Source organism: Streptopelia decaocto (assembly GCF_964273445.1).
Source record: "Streptopelia decaocto genome assembly, chromosome: Z".
NCBI classification, from domain to species: domain Eukaryota; kingdom Metazoa; phylum Chordata; class Aves; order Columbiformes; family Columbidae; genus Streptopelia; species Streptopelia decaocto.
In genome coordinates, this window is record NC_138657.1 from 63623015 (window position 1) to 63642640 (window position 19626).

The window sequence follows — 19626 nt, forward strand, 5'->3', positions numbered from 1 at the left end:
ATCACCTAAGATTAACTTTCAAAAAAATTTCTTGGGTGATCCAGACTTCACTGTTGTATGCCTAATTACGAAGCATCTTTGCTTAACTTAAAGAAACTTTAAAACAGTTCCATAGCACTATTTAAGGTATCAATATTCCTTATACATACGTAAAGGTGTGTGTATATATATATATATGTATGTATACACCTCAAAACAAGATATTTCAGTCAAACTAAACTAAACTAGCCAACACAGAATCGACACAATTATCCTAAAACTTACCTCCACTTAGATTTAGGATCTTAAACTGGGCTGCAAAGAGATGGGAGTTTATTTGGAATTTATAGTCCGGAACTGCAAAATGGGTATATAACCACTTTCCCTAAAATTCAACCTTTCTTTCCCTATGCTATGCTATCCTTCCCTACCAAGGTACCACTTCCTTATCTACTGTAGTTCAGTGTTCAGAATTCTGATACAGAATAGCTAGGTTCAATTGTCCTCATACTGAAGGGCCTTCAACCCCAAATCCTGTGTACCCGAAGTACCTGTCTACTGGAGAGCTTGGGGAACAAAGCAAGAGAAGAGATCTCTCTCTCTCTCTCTGGCTGCACTGCAAAAAGAATATTAATGCTAAATGGAGACCAAAACCAAATGACAACAAATACATGCGGTCTTCAGCATCATGTTCATTGAATCCTCAGTTCTGATCCAAACTCCATGGAATGTTGTGTGTGTTTTCTTCCACAACTATTTCATGTAAAATGCATTACTTTTAAGCAGGAACTAGAATTAGTAGCTGAGTGCTACAAAAATCACTTGCACTCAATCTCTTCTCAGTGACTGAACATTCTGTCAAAAACAAACAGAAAAGATACAAGGTTGAAAGGATCTTGTCAAAAATGTCAAAGCCCAATGTGTCTATGCTGTTTCATAATCTCTAGAATGTGTTAGCAAATAAGCAAGAGTTTGAGGATCAAAATTTGAGTTTCGGTGCATCCATTTTCTAGTCCTGCTTGAAGACATGTTCCTGTATCTATGTCTAAGCTGCCATCTGAGAAAAATCTTTCAGCTACTGGTAGCAGAAGAAAACAACATCCCTTAAAAACAAACCAACAATTTTTTAGAGTCATAGTCAAAATGCCACTAAATGAGATGGACTACACCCTGTCCTCCAAAATGAAAGTGAAGTAAGAAAATAGGTTGCCTACAACAATACTGAATCCCCAAAAATAAAAAGCATCAGTAGAATAAAAATTAAAAAAAAAAAAAAAAAGAAAAAACGTCTCCAGAGCAAATGCAAGAAATAAAGAAATAATACCCAGACAAATGAAAACAGGAAACAGTGTCTACCATTGCTGCATGATTCTAGAATTTTTGACTCAGTGGAAGTAACGACTAAAGGTAATCTGAATGCAAATTACATGTGCCTGTCTGATAAGGCTCTTCTCAAGAAATCCTTAGATTATTTTTTGCTAGTTTATTATCTGGAAAAATATGAAAGAATTAATTTGTTGTGGGCAGCATAATTCAGTCAGAGCTCAACTACCACTAAGTGTGAAAAAATTTATGGCAAAACTGACATTACCTGAGAATAACTGCATTCCACTGTGCAAGACACTGTTAGCTTTAATTACTATTTCATAAAAGCACTTCTACATTCTCTTAAGCACTCGATTTAATCTCTATATTTAACAAAATGTTCTCATTTCTCTGACCGAAAAGAGAAAAAACTTCTTGTTAATTATCATTCAAGACTAAAAAATATGTAACTACAATACATTAATGCTCAACAAGTACATTAGGATATAAAAGAGTGCTAATGGTGTTAATGGTTAATGGTTTAACTTGTTTCACGTAGTGCTTATATTGAGTATCAAAATAAAACTTTGGAACTTGCATTCCAGAGGAAAGTAGCAAGGTTTGCCATTGTTTTCAATGGAAGCAGTATTCAACTCTTCACTTTCTGAGGCCACTCTTGTTTTCATTTTAATGCTTCTGTCAGAAAATCATATAAATACATATATAAAAATGGTTTTATGTATACTACAATATGAACTTTAATATATTATATTTCTGGAAATGCTGAACAGAAAAAAAAAAATTCTTATTATATGTAAATGGTATCGTAAGTCAAAAAGTTTTCCAAGCTACACCAGGCAAAATTCATACCAGAAATAAGTTGGCACTTTTCACAATCCTCATTAAGCATCATCACAACCAGAAGCTCAGCAGAGTTTGAATAATTCATTTATTTTATAATTATTTTTTTCAAAATTGTAACATGCTCCTTCTGTATAAAGGCTGGATATGATGGGTTAAAAAATTGTTCAAGCTTCTTAACATTGGTGGCAGTGCTGACAACTTTAAGGACAACATCTTAGTGAGCAATGTCTCAAGGAGGCATAGGGGGAACATGTACCTATGACTCTATAACTTGTCACATGGATAATATAGTTTGCTAGTACTGAGATGACGCCTAGATATTACAATCAGAAATAAAGTGCTATGATAATGAATGCTCACAAACTATCAATGCCACAATGACGGAGTCTTCAACTAAGCATCCCTTCCCACTCATCCATCTTTCCTTTTCACTCCTTTCTGTTCTGCTCCAAGTCAGATTCATTTTCAAAGGGCTGGAATACACCGCACCTTTTCAGGTAGGGACAAAGACCACTAAGTACCTTTTCTGCCTTGATTTTGTTGCCCTACTTCTTTCATGAAATGCTGGCTAACCATGGAGTAAAAAATATTGTTCTGCATGTAGAACAAAACACACCTCAAGATTCACTGTGCCATTTCCAGGTTTCTTGAGGTCCTGACCTACACCAAGAAAAGCCACTGAAAGAAACTGCTTTTCTACAGGTTTCAGGATATAAAGCTGACAACTTTTTATAGAACTGATTCAAAAAGATATAAAACTAGAGATAGTCATTCCCAGACTAAACCTCAATCTATCTGTTTTATGATGGTGGATTATTAACAAAACCTGGTATAATTAAGAGGAAATTCAGAATATAAGAAAAAGCGTCTGTCTGATAAATTAATGAAAACAAAAAAATATCAGAAATTCACATTATGTTTCAGAATATTTTGTTTGATACAAAAGCTAACTGAAATGGCATTTTCTTCGTAATTCCTTACAGAACAAAACCAGCTGGACAGCACAGCAAACTGACATTTTTCTTTTGTTCAAAGAAACTAGTTTCTTGAGCTAGGAAGAACAAATGGATATTATAGAAGGCAGTAAGATGAACAGCAGCAGCTTCCACAGCAGCTCAGAGCATTGTAATTTAACACACAGACATTACTACTTTAAGTACTACCATAATGCTCAGACTATTACTAATAGAGCATGGAGTCTCCATCCTTGGAGATATCAAAAAGCTGTCTGAACATGGCCCTGGGTAACTGGCTCTAGGACACTGCTTGAGCAGGGCAGAACAGGGCAAGATGACCTCCAGAGGTCCCTTCCAACCTCAACCATTCTGTGATTTAGTGAAGTATATTACCTGTATTAACAAATTATGGTAAAAGTTGTTCTTGTCACTTCTATGAGTGCTCACAGTGATGCTAGTAGCCTTCTTTCTTTATGCTTTCAGTTTCCAGAGACTCTAACAACTTTAAGAGCTAAAAGTATCTGTGCACAGAAGAGATCTATGCAACTACAGGCACATTAAAACTTCTTTACGGTATCTGGTGATTTATAATTTACTTTGAACGAAGTCATAGGACTGATCTGATTAATATTTCTTTCCATTTTATTTAATGATATTTCAGTTTTTCAGTATTTCTAAAATTACTGAAATTAGCAGATAGGACAGGTGACTAACTGACCTTGATGCTACAGAGGTATGCTCTACAGAAAGAGCTGGACAACCGTGAGAACATAATAATTGAGATTAATTTGGCAGTATGACAACAGTATGCTACAGAGGCATGCACTTAATCTCTATTTAAACTGGGAGGTCACTCACTGAAATGAAAAAATGAGGATAGAGATCTGGACATATTAACAGAGTATAAGATGACCTTATGTAATCAATATGTAATAGCTTATTTAGGGTATACTGACACACTGTATGTTAAAGGAATTTTCAACAGAGGCAGGAAACAAATGAGGCACATGTGAAACCTCTGGGATAATACATACATTAACTCTAGTCATTTATTCTCAAAAAGACAACTTCAAATTGAAATATAAAAGCAGAATGTGATCAAGATTAATTCCTTTCTCATGAAAAATAGCTGGAAAGGAAGAAGGACTGTTTCAGATAACAAAAGTAAACAGGTATAAACTGGCATAAAACTAGAACATTAGAACACTTGCAATTAAAAGACTGAAATTCAGAAATACAGTTTTCCAAGAAGAAGTAGGACAAACCCCCAAAATTACTTTAAAACATAGTGTAATCAATTTATTACATCCCTTGTATGATATGGCTGCATTTGACAGTGAGGACACAGACATGGAAACACAAGATATCCTAACTCATACTTCATAGCGCACTTTGAGATAAAAATTGAGGTGAGGTGGGAGTCCAGGACAGCAAGGATGTGAAAAAGCATAAAGACATTTTTGCACTCTGATGTGCATATGATGCAGTCCCATTCAAATGTATCTGCTTTTCCTTTCAGCTGCACTGGTTCACATTCTTCAAATTTAATACCTGAATCAGTATAAGGTACAGTATAAGCCTGCCATACTTAATGAAAAATGTTCTTTAATAAAGAGAATACCAATTTTCAAGTCTGCTTCTTGAGGTGTGTTGTTAAGAACAGTGATGTTTTACGTCAGCATGGTTACTTCAGCAGAAAAAAAAACTCTATCAGCTCTACTCTCCAGCTATTTGCTTGTTCAAAAATAAAAAAAAAGGAAATGGAAATTGCTTTTTTCTGTGAGAAAATTGTCACACATCAAACGGCTATTCTAAAGACTTTTTTGTTTCACTGGGTTTTTGTACTACTTTACTAATCTATTTCGGATTTTTACTACATTTAATCAAAACAGGTCAGAATCATTTGACAAAACAACAGAACTAACAACATAGAACTAAATAACAAAGAAAAAAAAAAACCAAACACTTTTATACTAAATCTATGAAGTTTTGAATTTCTTATTAATGTTTGACTTAGCAAGCACTGATAGAAAACATACTAATATTCTGTGGCAGAGCTCTTGTCTCCACTACTACCAATGAGGAAACACAGCAAAATTTTCTTACTTCTGACCAGTCCAAAGCGACCCACTGTGGGGGACAGGACTGATTGTTACAGGGCTCTTTTTCAATAGGCCGGTGCGTTAAACAGTTGGTATTGTCCAGTGTCTCCTCCTCAGAAGGTCCAATCTTTCTGATACAGAGAACTGTTCGTGAACGCATTCCTCCATCACAGGTCTTACTGCATTCTGACCAATCTCCTATAAACCATCTGGATAAAAAAAAAAGTTAGAGGACTTAATGCATTTCAGAAACCATAGATAATTGCACAAACCCAAAATCCAAATAGTTTAAATTACGAAACCTAAGTCACTGTTAACAATACACATATTCACAGTGAAATTAAGTAGAAGCTTATGGGTCTTTTTACTGAACATTTTAATTTGTTCCTCACTGTAATCTTATCTTCCAGCAATAATACTACTTTGTATTTTTCTACAGCAGCAATTTCCAGCCTAGGCTCTAGTAGTTAGAAAGGCGTGTTAAGTCTGAAAAAACTGCAGCTATATAAGTAGATTCGTAATGAATGTGCCTGAAATTGTTTCTCTGAAAGTGGTTTGCAACTGGAAATGTTTGGAAACCACTGCTGTAGGTTATAGCACAAGTTAAAAGCCAGGATGGTTGCCTTTCTAAAATAATTTAGTCTCAAAATTGGGTTTTCTGAGAGTTAATTCTCAGATGATTATGAAAGATTTATATTTTTTTTAATAAGCTACTATAGTGGAATGAAAAATATTATTTATTAGAGTAAGTGAAGCAAACACTAGTAAAACATGAATTCAGCACATAAAAATTATGTTGACAAATATTTTAAAATATTAAAGCACTGCATGATAGCTGCTAGAGGGAATTTCTGAGTGTTCGCATGTACATAGTAAAAGTCAGGAACTGTACAGTATATTTAGATTAGTTTGTGCTGCCGCAGAGATTAATGTAGCTGTTAATCTGGCTATAATGTTATTTTATTTTTTTTTTTCTATTGATGAATGGTTAATGCAGCTCAATTAACTGTAAATATCTCTTCACATCGTCGAGAACATTTGGTCTTCAATATTTCATATGTTGATTAGATACACTCACCCGAATCATCATTGCAAAGGATGAAGGTGAAGGCTAGTGTGCTATCACATGTCACCAACATGGCAAAAATGCCATTCTTATATTACAGAATGTGTAATATATTAGAATATGAAGCCAGATCAATACAGAGATGCAAACAAATATGCCATATTCTGTTATTAATTTCCCAGTGAAAGAGAATTAATTTGTGATTCTTCAATACCAAACCTACATTTTTACCACAGTAGGGGGAATTAGAAAGTCTTCAGAGCTTTGGAGAGGCTAAGTGTGAATTTTTAGTTGGTTCTATGATTTACTCAAGTGCATTCTGAGGTACCTTTTATGTTTATACTGTGTGACAGGACAGTACTACTTACAGTATTCACAGAACTATGTGTTACCTGTGTAATTTCTTGTAATATGGAAATTTAAGAGTTACTTATTGCAATAACAACTCAAATATTGTGAACAAAGTCTTTTCTGCTGCTCAGGGACCTCAAGTATAATGTAGCTGGCATTCAGTTAGAACAGCCTTCTTCTATACTACTTACATGATCAGAAATCAAGAACCCTTTCTTAAGTGTCTGGCATTTTGTGCTCATCTTGTGGGCACCGTTAGAATGGAGGTAGACATGGGCTCTGATATATTAAATCAGAGGCTGATTAATATACACTACCCAGTTCCTAAATCTTAATGACTTGAGTTTCACCATATTCATCAATGTCCCTGCTGCACTGGATGGAGAATGCAGAAGTGTCCTGCTTTGTGGGCTGTTTTTGTTTGTTTTTCCTTGGTTTTGGTGTATTTTTGTGTGGTTTTATTTTGTTTTGTTTTAATAATGCCAGTGCAAAAAATAAAAATTAACTAGTTTGGAATAACTATGTTAACATTACTTTTTAAAGTGCTAATTTGTTACTGGGTAAGCCACACAAAAGAAGGGATACAGATGCGTTTGGTAAAAAGGAACTGACCAAACACAACCACTTACCAAGTTCTGCTCTCAGGTACATGGTGTGTTTAGGCACTTTTAGCCATGCTAAACAGTGTTATCTAAACAGAACCTAAGTGCATATCCTTGTAGGCTAAATATATATTTACATATAGACTGTGGGGACAATGATCTGACCTCTTTGTGAGACACTATATTAACATTCAAACATGCACAAGGTGAGAGCAGTGTAATCACTTCTGTTTATGTCAAATGAGTACAGTATGTGACACAGGTAGAGTACCTGTGGAAGATACTGCTCTGTCATCCTGCAACCAGTCACCACTCCAGAGAAGTGGATGATATTCTAGGAAGAAACTGCCTTCATGAAGACCTGTTGGGATTTTAATGCATTATAGTCTTGCCTCCTGATGTCCTTCATGCTACAATTTTACAGTTTCTAAGAGATATTTAGAAGAGACCACAGTATTTCTTTATTGTGTAATATCTTCATGTAATCAGCATTAATGATTTTCACGTCCAATTAGAATATAACTACAGACTATCATCGAACTTAAAACTGTTGTAACTCTTTCCTTTTTTACACAAGTTTTATTTGTCTCAAAATGTAAGAAGGAGTTATGCACATACTGAAATTATTTTCTAGGGTAAAATATCACAACTCTTTCTAAACAGTTTTTGTAGTAAGACCAAGCTATATTATAGGTCCTTGCCAAGTTTCATTCTTGAACAAATGAGCTGCTGTGTTTTTTATTATAGCATGCAGCTATCTTTAAAACTACAACTAAATAGATGTAACCACGTAGGGACCTAATCCTACAGGCACACAGTATTACTGTACAACAATGAGTATCCTGAAGAGAAAGTTACTTGACAAAACTATTACCAGTAGTTTGGTCTCCTAAGCAGTTTCCATATTTGCCATTTCTCAAGTGAACATTTCAACCCAGATTTTCATTTAATATACTTAAAAATACAGCAAACATTAATATGTAATGTAAATATCTATGGAAAGTTTGTTTGTTTGTTTGTTTGTTTTATTACAAGATCTGCTTTGTGTAGTTTAAACACCACTGATCCTCAGTCAAATTAGGCCTCCTCTAGGTCAAAGTATGTATTTTCCACAACTGAAACTAAAATCAAAAACCAAACCCAAATATCCTGTCTGATAAATCAACAGGACCATAAAACTAGGTAAGAATTTTATACACATTTGGTCAACAGGATTTATTATAGATTACAAAGACTTCTCTACCTATGCAAAACACATGTCCATCTTAGTGATTAATGACTTACTCAGGTGGGCAAGGCTCAGTGTTGCAGGCTCTTTGGTTTTCTGGAGGCTTACTGTCAGGGTCACAGTAGTTGTTTTGTACAATGGAGCTGTCATCCAGCCTTTTACACACCACCTCTTGTTTCTGCACACCTTGAGATGAAATGAAACACCATTAATTAACCATTCTTGCTCTTCTACTTGTTGAGTAAGAGTGCATTTTACCTATTGATTACTAATCCTAGCATCCCACTTTAATTGGCTGAATGCTGCAGGGGTGTGAGTTCCAATTGACAGAACACCCCCTGACCACACTAGATATTTTATTTTCCTTCAATTTTAGGCCACCCAACTGAGAGAGGTTTTTAAATTGCTGTTGTTTTCTAAAACAAAGGGAATATATTTATAGATTTACTAACAGATTGTTTTTATTTGTATATTGCACAAAATCCATTTTCTGTCTACCCCTTCTCCTAGTAAAAGACACTTAAATTTCCAAAGAAAACATCACCAAATAGAATGTGGTCACACTTCAATGCAGAATTATTGTTTATGTGTTCTGGTTTAAAATAAACCAGCAATAGTGGGAAACAGTGTTGCATTTTTATACATGTCATCCTATAAACATTGTCTTCATTAAAATAATAGAAGTATTATTCATTCTGAAAGATGCAGCTTGTCTCTGTGAACACTCATTTTGTCTGGCACTTCCAGCTCCTTTTTCATTGTTAACCATCAACAGGGCAATTTAGAATTGATTATTATTCCCAAAACATCATGACATATCGCTGCCAAGACAACATTGCAAGTTAGTGTATTAAGCAGATTTTCTGATTTTTAAAAGAACAGGATCTAAAGAAAAGCATTGAAGAATCATTGATATGACAACAGTTCAACTCAGAGTATTGCTGTAACGAGTAGTACACATGGTGTCCACCTCTCTTTTTAGAAGAAGCTGCATGATGTTTGCTAGCATAAAAAGACTGTGTATCTGCAATTCATATACAGTTCTTATTGAACTTGAGTAGTCATTAGACTGAAATAATAGGATTATCTGTATGATAAAAGTGGCAAAAAAGCCCTGAACCTTTCTTAAAAATAAAAGTAATTATTTTACTTTTCCCAAAATGTGAAATGCATACAATTAAATTGGGATTAAAACATCCTGTCTTCAAATATCTGCCAACTTGATTTTACAGTGCTCTCTTCATTTTAAGACAAGCTTTTTATAGGAGGTAGATGTGCAATAAAATAATTAATTGTATGTTTTTCAGACACTAAACATCCCACTAAAAGCATGGAATTTCTTTCACCAAATATTTGTAGTCCTTTTGTTCACTATAAACAAGCTAATCAAATTACTTTTGCAATTGCTTCTTTTGTTGCTCATGATGGACAAGAGTCAAATTTCCTACTTTGGTTCCTCAGATGTGACCTACACAGAATCCAGGTATTTGATCCCAACAGTGAGTCAAACCTAGCCTTGAGATGTCTCGAATGTGGCCCACAAAGCATCCTGCTCAGCTACAAACTGAAGTCCCTCAGCCTACACACACAGGCATATGAAATGTCTTCATGATGTTTTGTGCAAAGAACATAGGAAAAGACGGTAGCAGCCTCCTTTTGCATGAGCCCCTCCATGAGGCTGCAGATGCAGGGGTAGGTAGGATCCTTTCTCATTCTGAGGGGATTGCGGATTCCCATGAGGACACAATAACTTCTGTGACTTATGGATTAATTTAGGTAAGGTGGCAAGACTGTGGTTTCTAGTCTGTAGATTATTTCTAGTTTTTATTCAATTATACTCTGATGTAATATATCTTAAGCATCTTGAGACCAAAGGATGAGAAACCATACCTGTCTCTGTGCTAGATGAATGCCTTATATTCTGGATACAGGTTCAACTCTTCCTTATCCTCCTGCCATGGGCCCCATGAATCTTGCATCCCTGGCTGCATCGTAACCCAAAAGCTTATCAGAAAGTCTTCCCTCTCCCTGCCCTCTTAGACTCCTCAAATTTCTACGGCACACAGTTAAAAGCACTCTTCTGGAGATGTACCCTCAGCTGAAATCACTCTGCAATAGGGAATTGTTATTTAATAGACAACTGTCATGACATCCTGCAAAATGTGGATATTATCCCTCACATAAAAATAGAGATTTGTTAATTCAAATATTCTCACAAAAACCCAGCAGTCTGCATCCTAAGCACAGAAGAATGTTCCATTTGTCCTCAGCTCTTAATGGTCATGGTTCTGACAAGCAGGAGAGGAATCAGATTCATATCATATCCTTTCTTACAGTCTGCTTGTGTAGGAGGTGAGACACTCAACAACACTCAAAGCCTTCCACCTCATCACCTCACCTCAAAATTATTAACCATGTTGAGACCAAATGTGCCTAATGCTGGAGTCTTTATTCTACTGTAGTACTTAAATCCAGAGTCTGTAGCTTTACTGCTGGGATATCTCCTTTTTGATTAAAGCTACACTTAACCTTCACAACATAGACACTTCAAATCGGGTTGTAAACCATTTCACACATCTGATATATCAGGTTATCCATAAACATCACAGTAATTTTAAAGTAAGCTTTATTTATTAAAAAGATAGCGATTAATACATGGCATGTCTTACAGGTGAGCCAGGTATACCGATCAGCCTTTTCATTTTGCTCTTTTTCTACATATTTCTGAATGCCACAACATTAGACAACAGCAGGTACCACTAAGCAGTATAGAAGGCTGCCAGACTGTTTCACAAGTGTATCCGACATACCAAAATCTGTATGATCAAACTAAAAAGAAAATATCATTTTCAACAGTATTCAATCTCTCTTTTTTTGGCTAATTTTCAATTATTGTACTTTAAATGATGCAGTCATTTTGCTAGATAGTTAGGTCCAGCTGGAATTGATAAACAACTCAAACCATTAGCATGCAGGACTCTCAAGGGCCTGAAGTACATGCCTCCACATCTGTTGGTCAATTCTGTTAATATACAGATATTTTCTATCAGATATTCATCAGGTATCAAAGATTTTAGAGCTTCACGTAAAGTTGTTCCATTTATAGCATCCTCAGCACTTAATATTTCAATTATACGAAATGATACAAGACTGAAATTCAGTGAGATCTTGCACTATAAGGGCAATTAAATAACCTTGGAACACAGGAACTTTGAACACACAGCTAGAAGCAACACCCTTCCATTGCTGGGAACCATAAACTGATGAAGTTCCACTTTATGCCCAGGTGCATTTTTTTTCCTCTGAACTTCACACCTGTGGCTGCCACAAGTCAAAACATTCTTTCAGTTTAAATGACTTGGTTAACACAATAAAGTTAACTCTTGCAGTTTCTGTGTTGTTAGATGCAACATTCCTCACCACCCTTCTGTACAACTCCTCACATCTGGGTTTATTACAGCCACAATAATAACTGTCCCCAGTACTCCAGAGGGATTTTACTAGTGTTTTATCCAGTGCCATTAGCACTTTTAAATAAACACATCCTAAATTCAAATCTGCCTTTATAATGACTACAACATATCCCAGTCTTCCCCACATGTCTCCTAGTGCTGCACTGTCACCAAATTTCATCAGAGCTTTCTACTTTTTATGCTGCCATCAAAACAAGAAAAACTGAAGTCTCATGAGTCATGTGAAACATCTTTAAGAAGCCCACTAGGCTCATTGCCTTTTGGCCTGGTAATTTACATTTTAAACATGCCTCTTGTTCAGTAATAATTTATAATTCTCTTTTAGGTTTAGCTTACAACAAAAACTTAAGTCTAGATCAATGAATCTACTACATTTCCTTGGTCTAGAAAATTAGTTATATATTAAAATATATCTGGCTAGTCAAGCATGATCTATCATGCTACTCTTGGCCCCATTTGTCACTTATTTCTAGATCTTTATAATTTTTTTCAAAATTTCAAATCAGTTAGTAGCTCAATGTTGTTATTTACATACAAGTATATTTATATATATAAAGACACACAGAGTGAGAGATTATTTTCCTCAGTTCTCTACTCGTTTAGTACTATTTTAGTAGACATAACAATTGCAGCATAAAAGAGAAAAAAAAAAAAAGTTTACCAGATTTATAATCACTTCCTTTGGTTCTTGACAAGTAAGTGGAAGATCTAAATATCTGAGAAGGTATGACAAGGTAATTCACTTTAAATTCCATAATCTATGCAAACACTGGCAACAGATATAAAATCAGATCTGACAGCCCGAACAGGAGTATTTCTTTTGCAAATTTATACTTAAACTTCACCATGATTAGAAATAGTAATTAAAGGGTCTAGATAAACAGCAATACTAGTAACATGGCACTGCTAGCTGGCGTACAATTTGTGTTCATCTCCAACTGATGAATAATCATTCATCCTTTATATCACAAGCTGCCTGAATTCTTTTTGTGGCAGATAAAATAGGTTGCATGTTGCCTTCATAATGATATTTCCCTCAAATATAATTGCTTTAAAATAATAATTTATAAATACTTCAGAATTTAGCATTTTAATGATGCATACCATTCTCACAAATATAATTATGGGATAGCATGGATATTAATGTTATGTTTTCACTACATTTTCTGCTGGCTTCAGACACATTTCCTTCTAGGCTTTCACTAAAAATTGGCAGCCTCAGTAAACTAATTTCTGAGGATCTATGTACTAGGAAAGTATTCTGAAGTACTATGAACACAAGGTATCACTGCTTCATTTTCAAAAGAATTTAAGTCAGACGTGTTATTTATTGAACACTGGTCAGGTAGCATATCACCCGTAGGATATTCACCACTTCTCACTCACACAGAGAAGAATCTTTAATCCATGTCAGGAGATGTATTAATCCAGTTTTAAAATGTTCTGCAGCATCTTTCCACACAACACGTAAACTTTGCATCATGGCTGTCTAATTACAGTGCTATTTAAAACAAAATCTCAGAAACAAAATTCAGCTTCTAACTTTAAGACAAGAAAAAGAAATGGAAAAAGTACAGTTTTTACCCAAATGACAGCTACATCTTGGTTAAGCCCTGTGGGCCTTGAAAAAAATATTTTTAAATTATTAACTCTTCCCTGAGCATATGGTCTCTCTTAAAATAACCTAAAAAGGCACAGCTAATCAAGTTCATTTAAACTCTTGCGGGAATAATTAGAAGCAGTTAGACAGAAACATTCTACTTTCAAATCTACAGATTTATAGTTTATAATAGAAGGCATAAAATGTCCTCATGACTGGTCAATGCAATTCTAAGAGAAAACAAAACTTCAGTGGTTTAGTGACCATAATCTCCAGAGACCTGGGATGTTTTGCAGATTTCAACTAACAAATAGTCTGCATGACTTTCAGCAGCCAATTTTTAAATTACATGGAGCATATTTTATTCTTCAATTAAAATTGCAGGCATGTAAATGCTATCTCTATTTTTAAAAGTAAAACAAAAATTGTGGTTTGTGATTGCAACAATTAATTACAAAGATGCCAGTACCAATACATAGTGAAACCTGCATCACTAAAACTAGTGCATGCTGGTTAACCCAGACATACTTTCTGAGCTCACTCATCAGATCACAAGATGTTCATCACAGAGCCAAACTTTTGCCTTGATGAGGACAAGTATGTTTTATTTGTCTAAAGACAGTTCCATAATTCATCTGAGGGCATGAAAGAAAAACACAGTAGGCACCACTCTACCAGAGTGATGAGCAGCAAAGAAAACTGGGCAGCAAGCAATTCATTTATAATACTATACCGACTATTTCAGAAAAAAATACAACAACAAAAAAAAAACCCAAACAACCAAACCAAACAAAACCAAACAAAACAAACAACAAACGTTAATATCTAAGACATTTAACTCATCTGGAGATGAACTCTAATAGAATGAATGACATCAAGACCAATGCTTGGAACACCTGGTAAATTTCAGATAACAAAGGATGTCATTTGTTGCCATTTACTGCTAGAATTTATTAAGCATTTATTAAGAAGAAATTTTAAAAGGGGGGTATGCACTTATTGAAGTTTATTTTTAAGCATATACAAAAGTAAAATGACACAGAAGGATTTTTGTCTTTTTTTCCTTTGTTGGATTTTTTTAAAAAATCATCACTAACTGTTCCCTTCCTTGCTAAGAACACAGGATCTGGACAAAGCCATACACTTACCCTTGGAAAGCTACAAGAAAACATAAAAGAAAGGACAGGCACAAGAGTAAATAAACTGCAATTCTATGATATGTGAGTGATATAATCCTTTCCTATTTAATCACTTTCTTTTATTTCCAGGCCTCATGTTATTGTTTTATTTCCCATTTCTATGTATTCTAGTTTTCCCTCAGACTTTCTCATCAAATTACAAAGTAATCAGATTCTTAAAGAAAATCTTCTGGTTTTGTCATCTTTTCTGAATTTCAGTGAACTGTTCATCCTTCTGAATTCCCTGTGTTCTCTACTTTCCCACACTTCTCTGTATAGATGAACTTGCGCTGTGCATTTTGGTATTCTCTGGCATTGTTTTATTGTTGTCTTGTCCACCAGCTATAAAGACCTATATGAGATAGTAACAAAATTTCCTTCTGAAAACCCTTGACTCAAAGTAGAACAGTGGACTTTCAGGGAAAAAAGGGAATTAGTATGGAGAATACACATACTTCTGTTGTACATAATGTTCCCATAGAGGAAGAACTAGCTCAGATATTATAAATTTGCATTTTAAAGAAAAGTTTTTAAATATAAAAAATACTGGTTCTAGTGTGCAAAAAGAAAAGCTGCAATTCTAGATTTCCATGCCTAAGAACAGACACTAAGAGATATTAGAAATAACAAAATTATATTCTCATCCTACATATGAGTACACGAATCCAGGAAAATAAAAGAGTTGTCTGTTACCAGGCAAGCCTTTTTAACTACCTGGTAAATCTGAATAACTTATTTTTAGAAAAACTTAAGAAAATACCAAAATAAATCTCAGACTTTGTGACTTGATTTCTGCTTGATTCACTATATGTAACATGATGCTCCCTGGCACAGAAACTACGGAATATTTTGTTATTTTCCCCATTAACGTGAATCACTCTAATAAATACACATCAGACGATCTCTCATGAAAGACTAACTTCCTTCTGGTTTTTAGAGGCAATCAAAACATGTAAGTGTTGGTTTCACAAACTTTAATTTCTTTCTTAGATCACTCTATAAAAATACAAGGGGAGAAGAGGTATAATGTCTACTGTAGAAAGAGTCCACTGATTTCAGGTGCCTGGCTGAGTTTTCCGAATACTGTGCTCTACACACACTCCATGCAACAATGAAATTCATTGCATGCTTCAGAGGTCAGACATTCCAGAAAGGTACCCATATAATGATGAATTGGTAATTAGCAAGTAAGACTGCAACGTGTGCTTTTAGCTGCTCAGCACCACACAGGAGTCACACAAGGGAGCTCTGGCACTGTACTGAGCTGTCCTACTTACTACCATTCCATTTGCCATGCTCTTCCTACTCTGCAAAACTAAGACAGGCTAGAAGGGAGGTGCATATTTTATGCTCTTTTAAGAACAGCTTTTTAAGTGTAACGTACACCTAGACAAAAAGACATAACATTAAAATTCAGATGTTAAATATGTTAATTAGAATTTTTAGAGTTGCTTACAGCTCTGACATAAAGCCTATGCTTCGATATAAAAAATATAACTGGCTCTACATCATCTAGAGCTTTCATGGATCAAGATGAGTTACCATATAATCAAACCTTGATCAGTCCTTGCACTACAGGTGGGATACACCAACTACAGTAAGAGGCAGAAAAATGCTGATGGCTTTAACTTGTTCACAGTCTGTCCCAGAGTCACTATATAATTATTTTATACCTCATAAATAAAAAAGTAATTTCCACACTAGTACTTCTCACATGCTTATTGTTCTTTTTTGATTTTCATTGAGAAATTAACTGTTTTATATTTTGTTATCCTTAGATGTAGAGCAAAATGCCTCTTCTAAAGACAGAGTTCAAGTAAACAGAACTTCAATAACAGACTTCATAATGAATCCTATAGAAAACAAAGCCATGTAGTGGTTTAATTTCTAAGTTCTCTCAACAACGCATATTTATGTTAACCAAATTTTCCAGCTACAGTCTCTGTCTCTACAACTTTTGTCTCCCTTTTTCCCTGACTCAGCTCCTTTTTAGAATTGTGTCTTCTTTTGGCACATGGTGAAAGGTGTTTCATAAAATGTGGAGGAATAGCAGGTACCCATATGGAAAAAGTAGATACAGTTTTTAACTTGAACTATAGTGACAACAAAATATTTATTCCTTGAGCATGCAGCTCAGTGAAAATAAGTGACCATAGTATATTCTCATATTAAGTTGAAAGAAAGGAGAGAAAAGTGCCTGGTTTAGCCACCATAAGCTACTGAAGAAAATATTTCCCAAAACGAGGTTTCAAATGAATACAAGTATGTAGTTTTCAGGGATTCACAAATCTTCCCTTAGAAGTTAACCAATTAAGTTAAATGTTTTATCCTAGACAAGTGCCTACTCCTTCAGAGCCAGTTACTTTTTCCATTGCATATTGTCAAATCTGTGAAATGACAATGACCTGTATGACAGAAGATCCAGGGCTAAAATCTTACATTTACCTAAATCAGTGGGAATTTTCCCATGACTTCAAAAAGATCATTAACTCATTGCCATCATAAAAATAGGATTGGGCAGTACTCTTAAAGTTCTTGGTATAATCTTTTGCTATGAGCTAGGCACTTCCTTTCTTTATACATCTTTAAAATCTTCCTTTTCCTACCAGACTCATCATTACTAAAATAGTAGTTTAAAAAGCAATCTGTAACTCAGGAATCCAACAAATGAATAATAAAAATATTGGAGAAAGTTGGAACTTTCCTCTATTTTGTTTCAAGACTTGCCCTATTTAGCTGCACAGAAGATAATTTGTGCTGTCCTTTGTGTATTACATATGGCTAGGCAAATAGCTGTATTTAAACAGCAAACAGCCACAGCAGGTTCCAGCAGAAAGAAGAGTCAAGAAGGTTCTAAACATTGATACCTTCAGTAGCCAGAAAAAAAAAAAAGAAAAAAAAAAAGAAAAAAAAAAAAAAAAAGAGACAAATATTTGGTCCAAAGTTTCTTCACAAAAAGGTGGTGTCGTCTTCTTTCTACGAACAGTGCACAGTATAATAGAAAACTGAAATTCTAAGATGGATTTCAAGCACTCTTCCATATCTTCTGAAAACAAGGTATGCTGGGGAGAAGACGCATTCCATCTCCAGAGAGAAGAAAGATACTGTTCATACAGCACTTCTACTCACCAGTCCTTGCAGCAGCAATGGTGTTGGCTTTGAAGGAAGCCAACTGTCCTGCTCTCCCAGCCAGAGGTAAAGAATTGCATTGGTGGCCACTAGAGGGAGGATTAGGAATATAGTAAATTGTGGGCAAAAGGCACCCATGATGAATCACATGGGACAACCCACAAATCCCCCACTGTTGCCAAAGGGCAACAATTCTCAGACACTGCTATGAGCTGGGTAGTCGTTATCATCTGCTACAGAGGAACTGCCAGTACGCATCCTAAACTTTGGTGGCCAGAGGATAGGAGGGCAGACTAGAATCATGTGAAGCACACCTACAGACACATAAAGATAGATAAATCCCTTTATTTACAGTTGTGTTATTTGCCTTCCAGTTTTAAATTTCCTTACTTAAAACTTCTGATGTCCTTTATCAAGAAAGTTCCTACGAAAAGGAAATATGCCAGCTTCAAGAGGATCTCAGAAGAAGCATCAGCAGACAGACACACCATGTTGATACCCTCTATTTAACAAAAACACTCAAACATATTAGACGTACTTGAAAACAACAAAATCTGTTGTGATAAATGTTCTTTCACTAAATTAAGGTTTGAAGCACATCTGAAAGAAATGTTTTCAATTAGTTACCTAGGTAATAATGTAGCAAACTGTATCTTGCAATTCAGTTTACCCTGGAGCTTGACTGCCTGGTATCTTACCTCCAGCACAAGTGGCAGAACATTCTGACCAAGGCAGATGATTCCATGCAAAGCCAACTTCATTGTCTCCACTGCCAGTGCGAGAGATGGGAACATTGAATTTATATCTTATACCCAAATTTTGTTCCTGTAGCAGAATCTGTAGTTGAAAACAACTGGTTATACCATTAAAACAGGCAAGCAGAGGGCAACTACAGTGACATTTAATCTAGGTATGTGTTATGTCCTGTGGAAAAGAAAAAAAGTAATAAAGCCATAGTAGATCGTTCAGGTATTCCCAAAAGAATCTGGACTTCTAAAACATATACAAAAGTGTTATTGTCTAAGGCAAATTTTGTCTTTTTGTCTTCACCCCCCTTAACATAACTTCATAATTCTATTAAATATTTATTTTATTGTTCTAAAAAGCCAATTTTCATAAAATTACTCTCTTAATGGAAATTAATTTGATAGCTGAATAATTATGTGAAGTCAAAAGTTGTTTAAGGACATCACTGTGCAAACATGCGGCATTCCTCACTGAAATCTTGTGAGGAGCTACTAACAGTAGTTATGAACCTAGCTCTGCCCTTGTCTGCACTTCTATTGACTACAATAATAGTAATAATACTAACAGTAACAGACTGTTGCTGAAATAATTGTTTTCCCCTAATGCAATAGCCAACAGCACAACTTGGTGGAATCATGAGTGATTCTTTTAAAGGAATATCAAAACTGTCACTGCAGCCATGTCACCGCAGGTGATATAGAATTGCAACAATCACCATGAGTTTTTGTCTACCCTCACATTTGAACTCCACTTCCACACACCACCTGTCCAACACTAGCCTCTGACTCTCTATCAAATGTCTTCTTTCTGTTGCTAATAATATTTCATGTTAGAGGCAGTAATCTGACATGTCTCTGAGCTTCTTCTCAGCCCCTTCTACCTTCTGTGATATTTTGCAGGGGCATATTTGCCTGTCTGCATTGGACAAAAGAGCAGAGAACTTTCAGTAAGAAAGTTAGTGGCACTGACTGAATGAGAATGAGGACTACAGTAATTCTGTAATGCATTCTGTATGGACTCTCCAACTTATCCACAGCTACAGCAGG

At 35.2% G+C, this 19626-nt stretch overlaps 1 protein-coding gene across 1 annotated transcript in view; it reads right to left on the minus strand.

The window, feature by feature from the left end:
* The window catches only part of ADAMTS6 (ADAM metallopeptidase with thrombospondin type 1 motif 6), a 152743-nt gene that overhangs the window by 14280 nt on the left and 118837 nt on the right, over positions 1-19626 (minus strand). The window contains exons 20-22 of the mRNA XM_082074507.1: positions 18532-18670; positions 8510-8639; positions 5211-5415 (exon numbers count right to left, since the gene is read on the minus strand). Of these exons, the coding sequence (XP_081930633.1) occupies positions 5211-5415; positions 8510-8639; positions 18532-18670 (474 nt within the window). The remainder of the gene's footprint in view (positions 1-5210; positions 5416-8509; positions 8640-18531; positions 18671-19626) is intronic.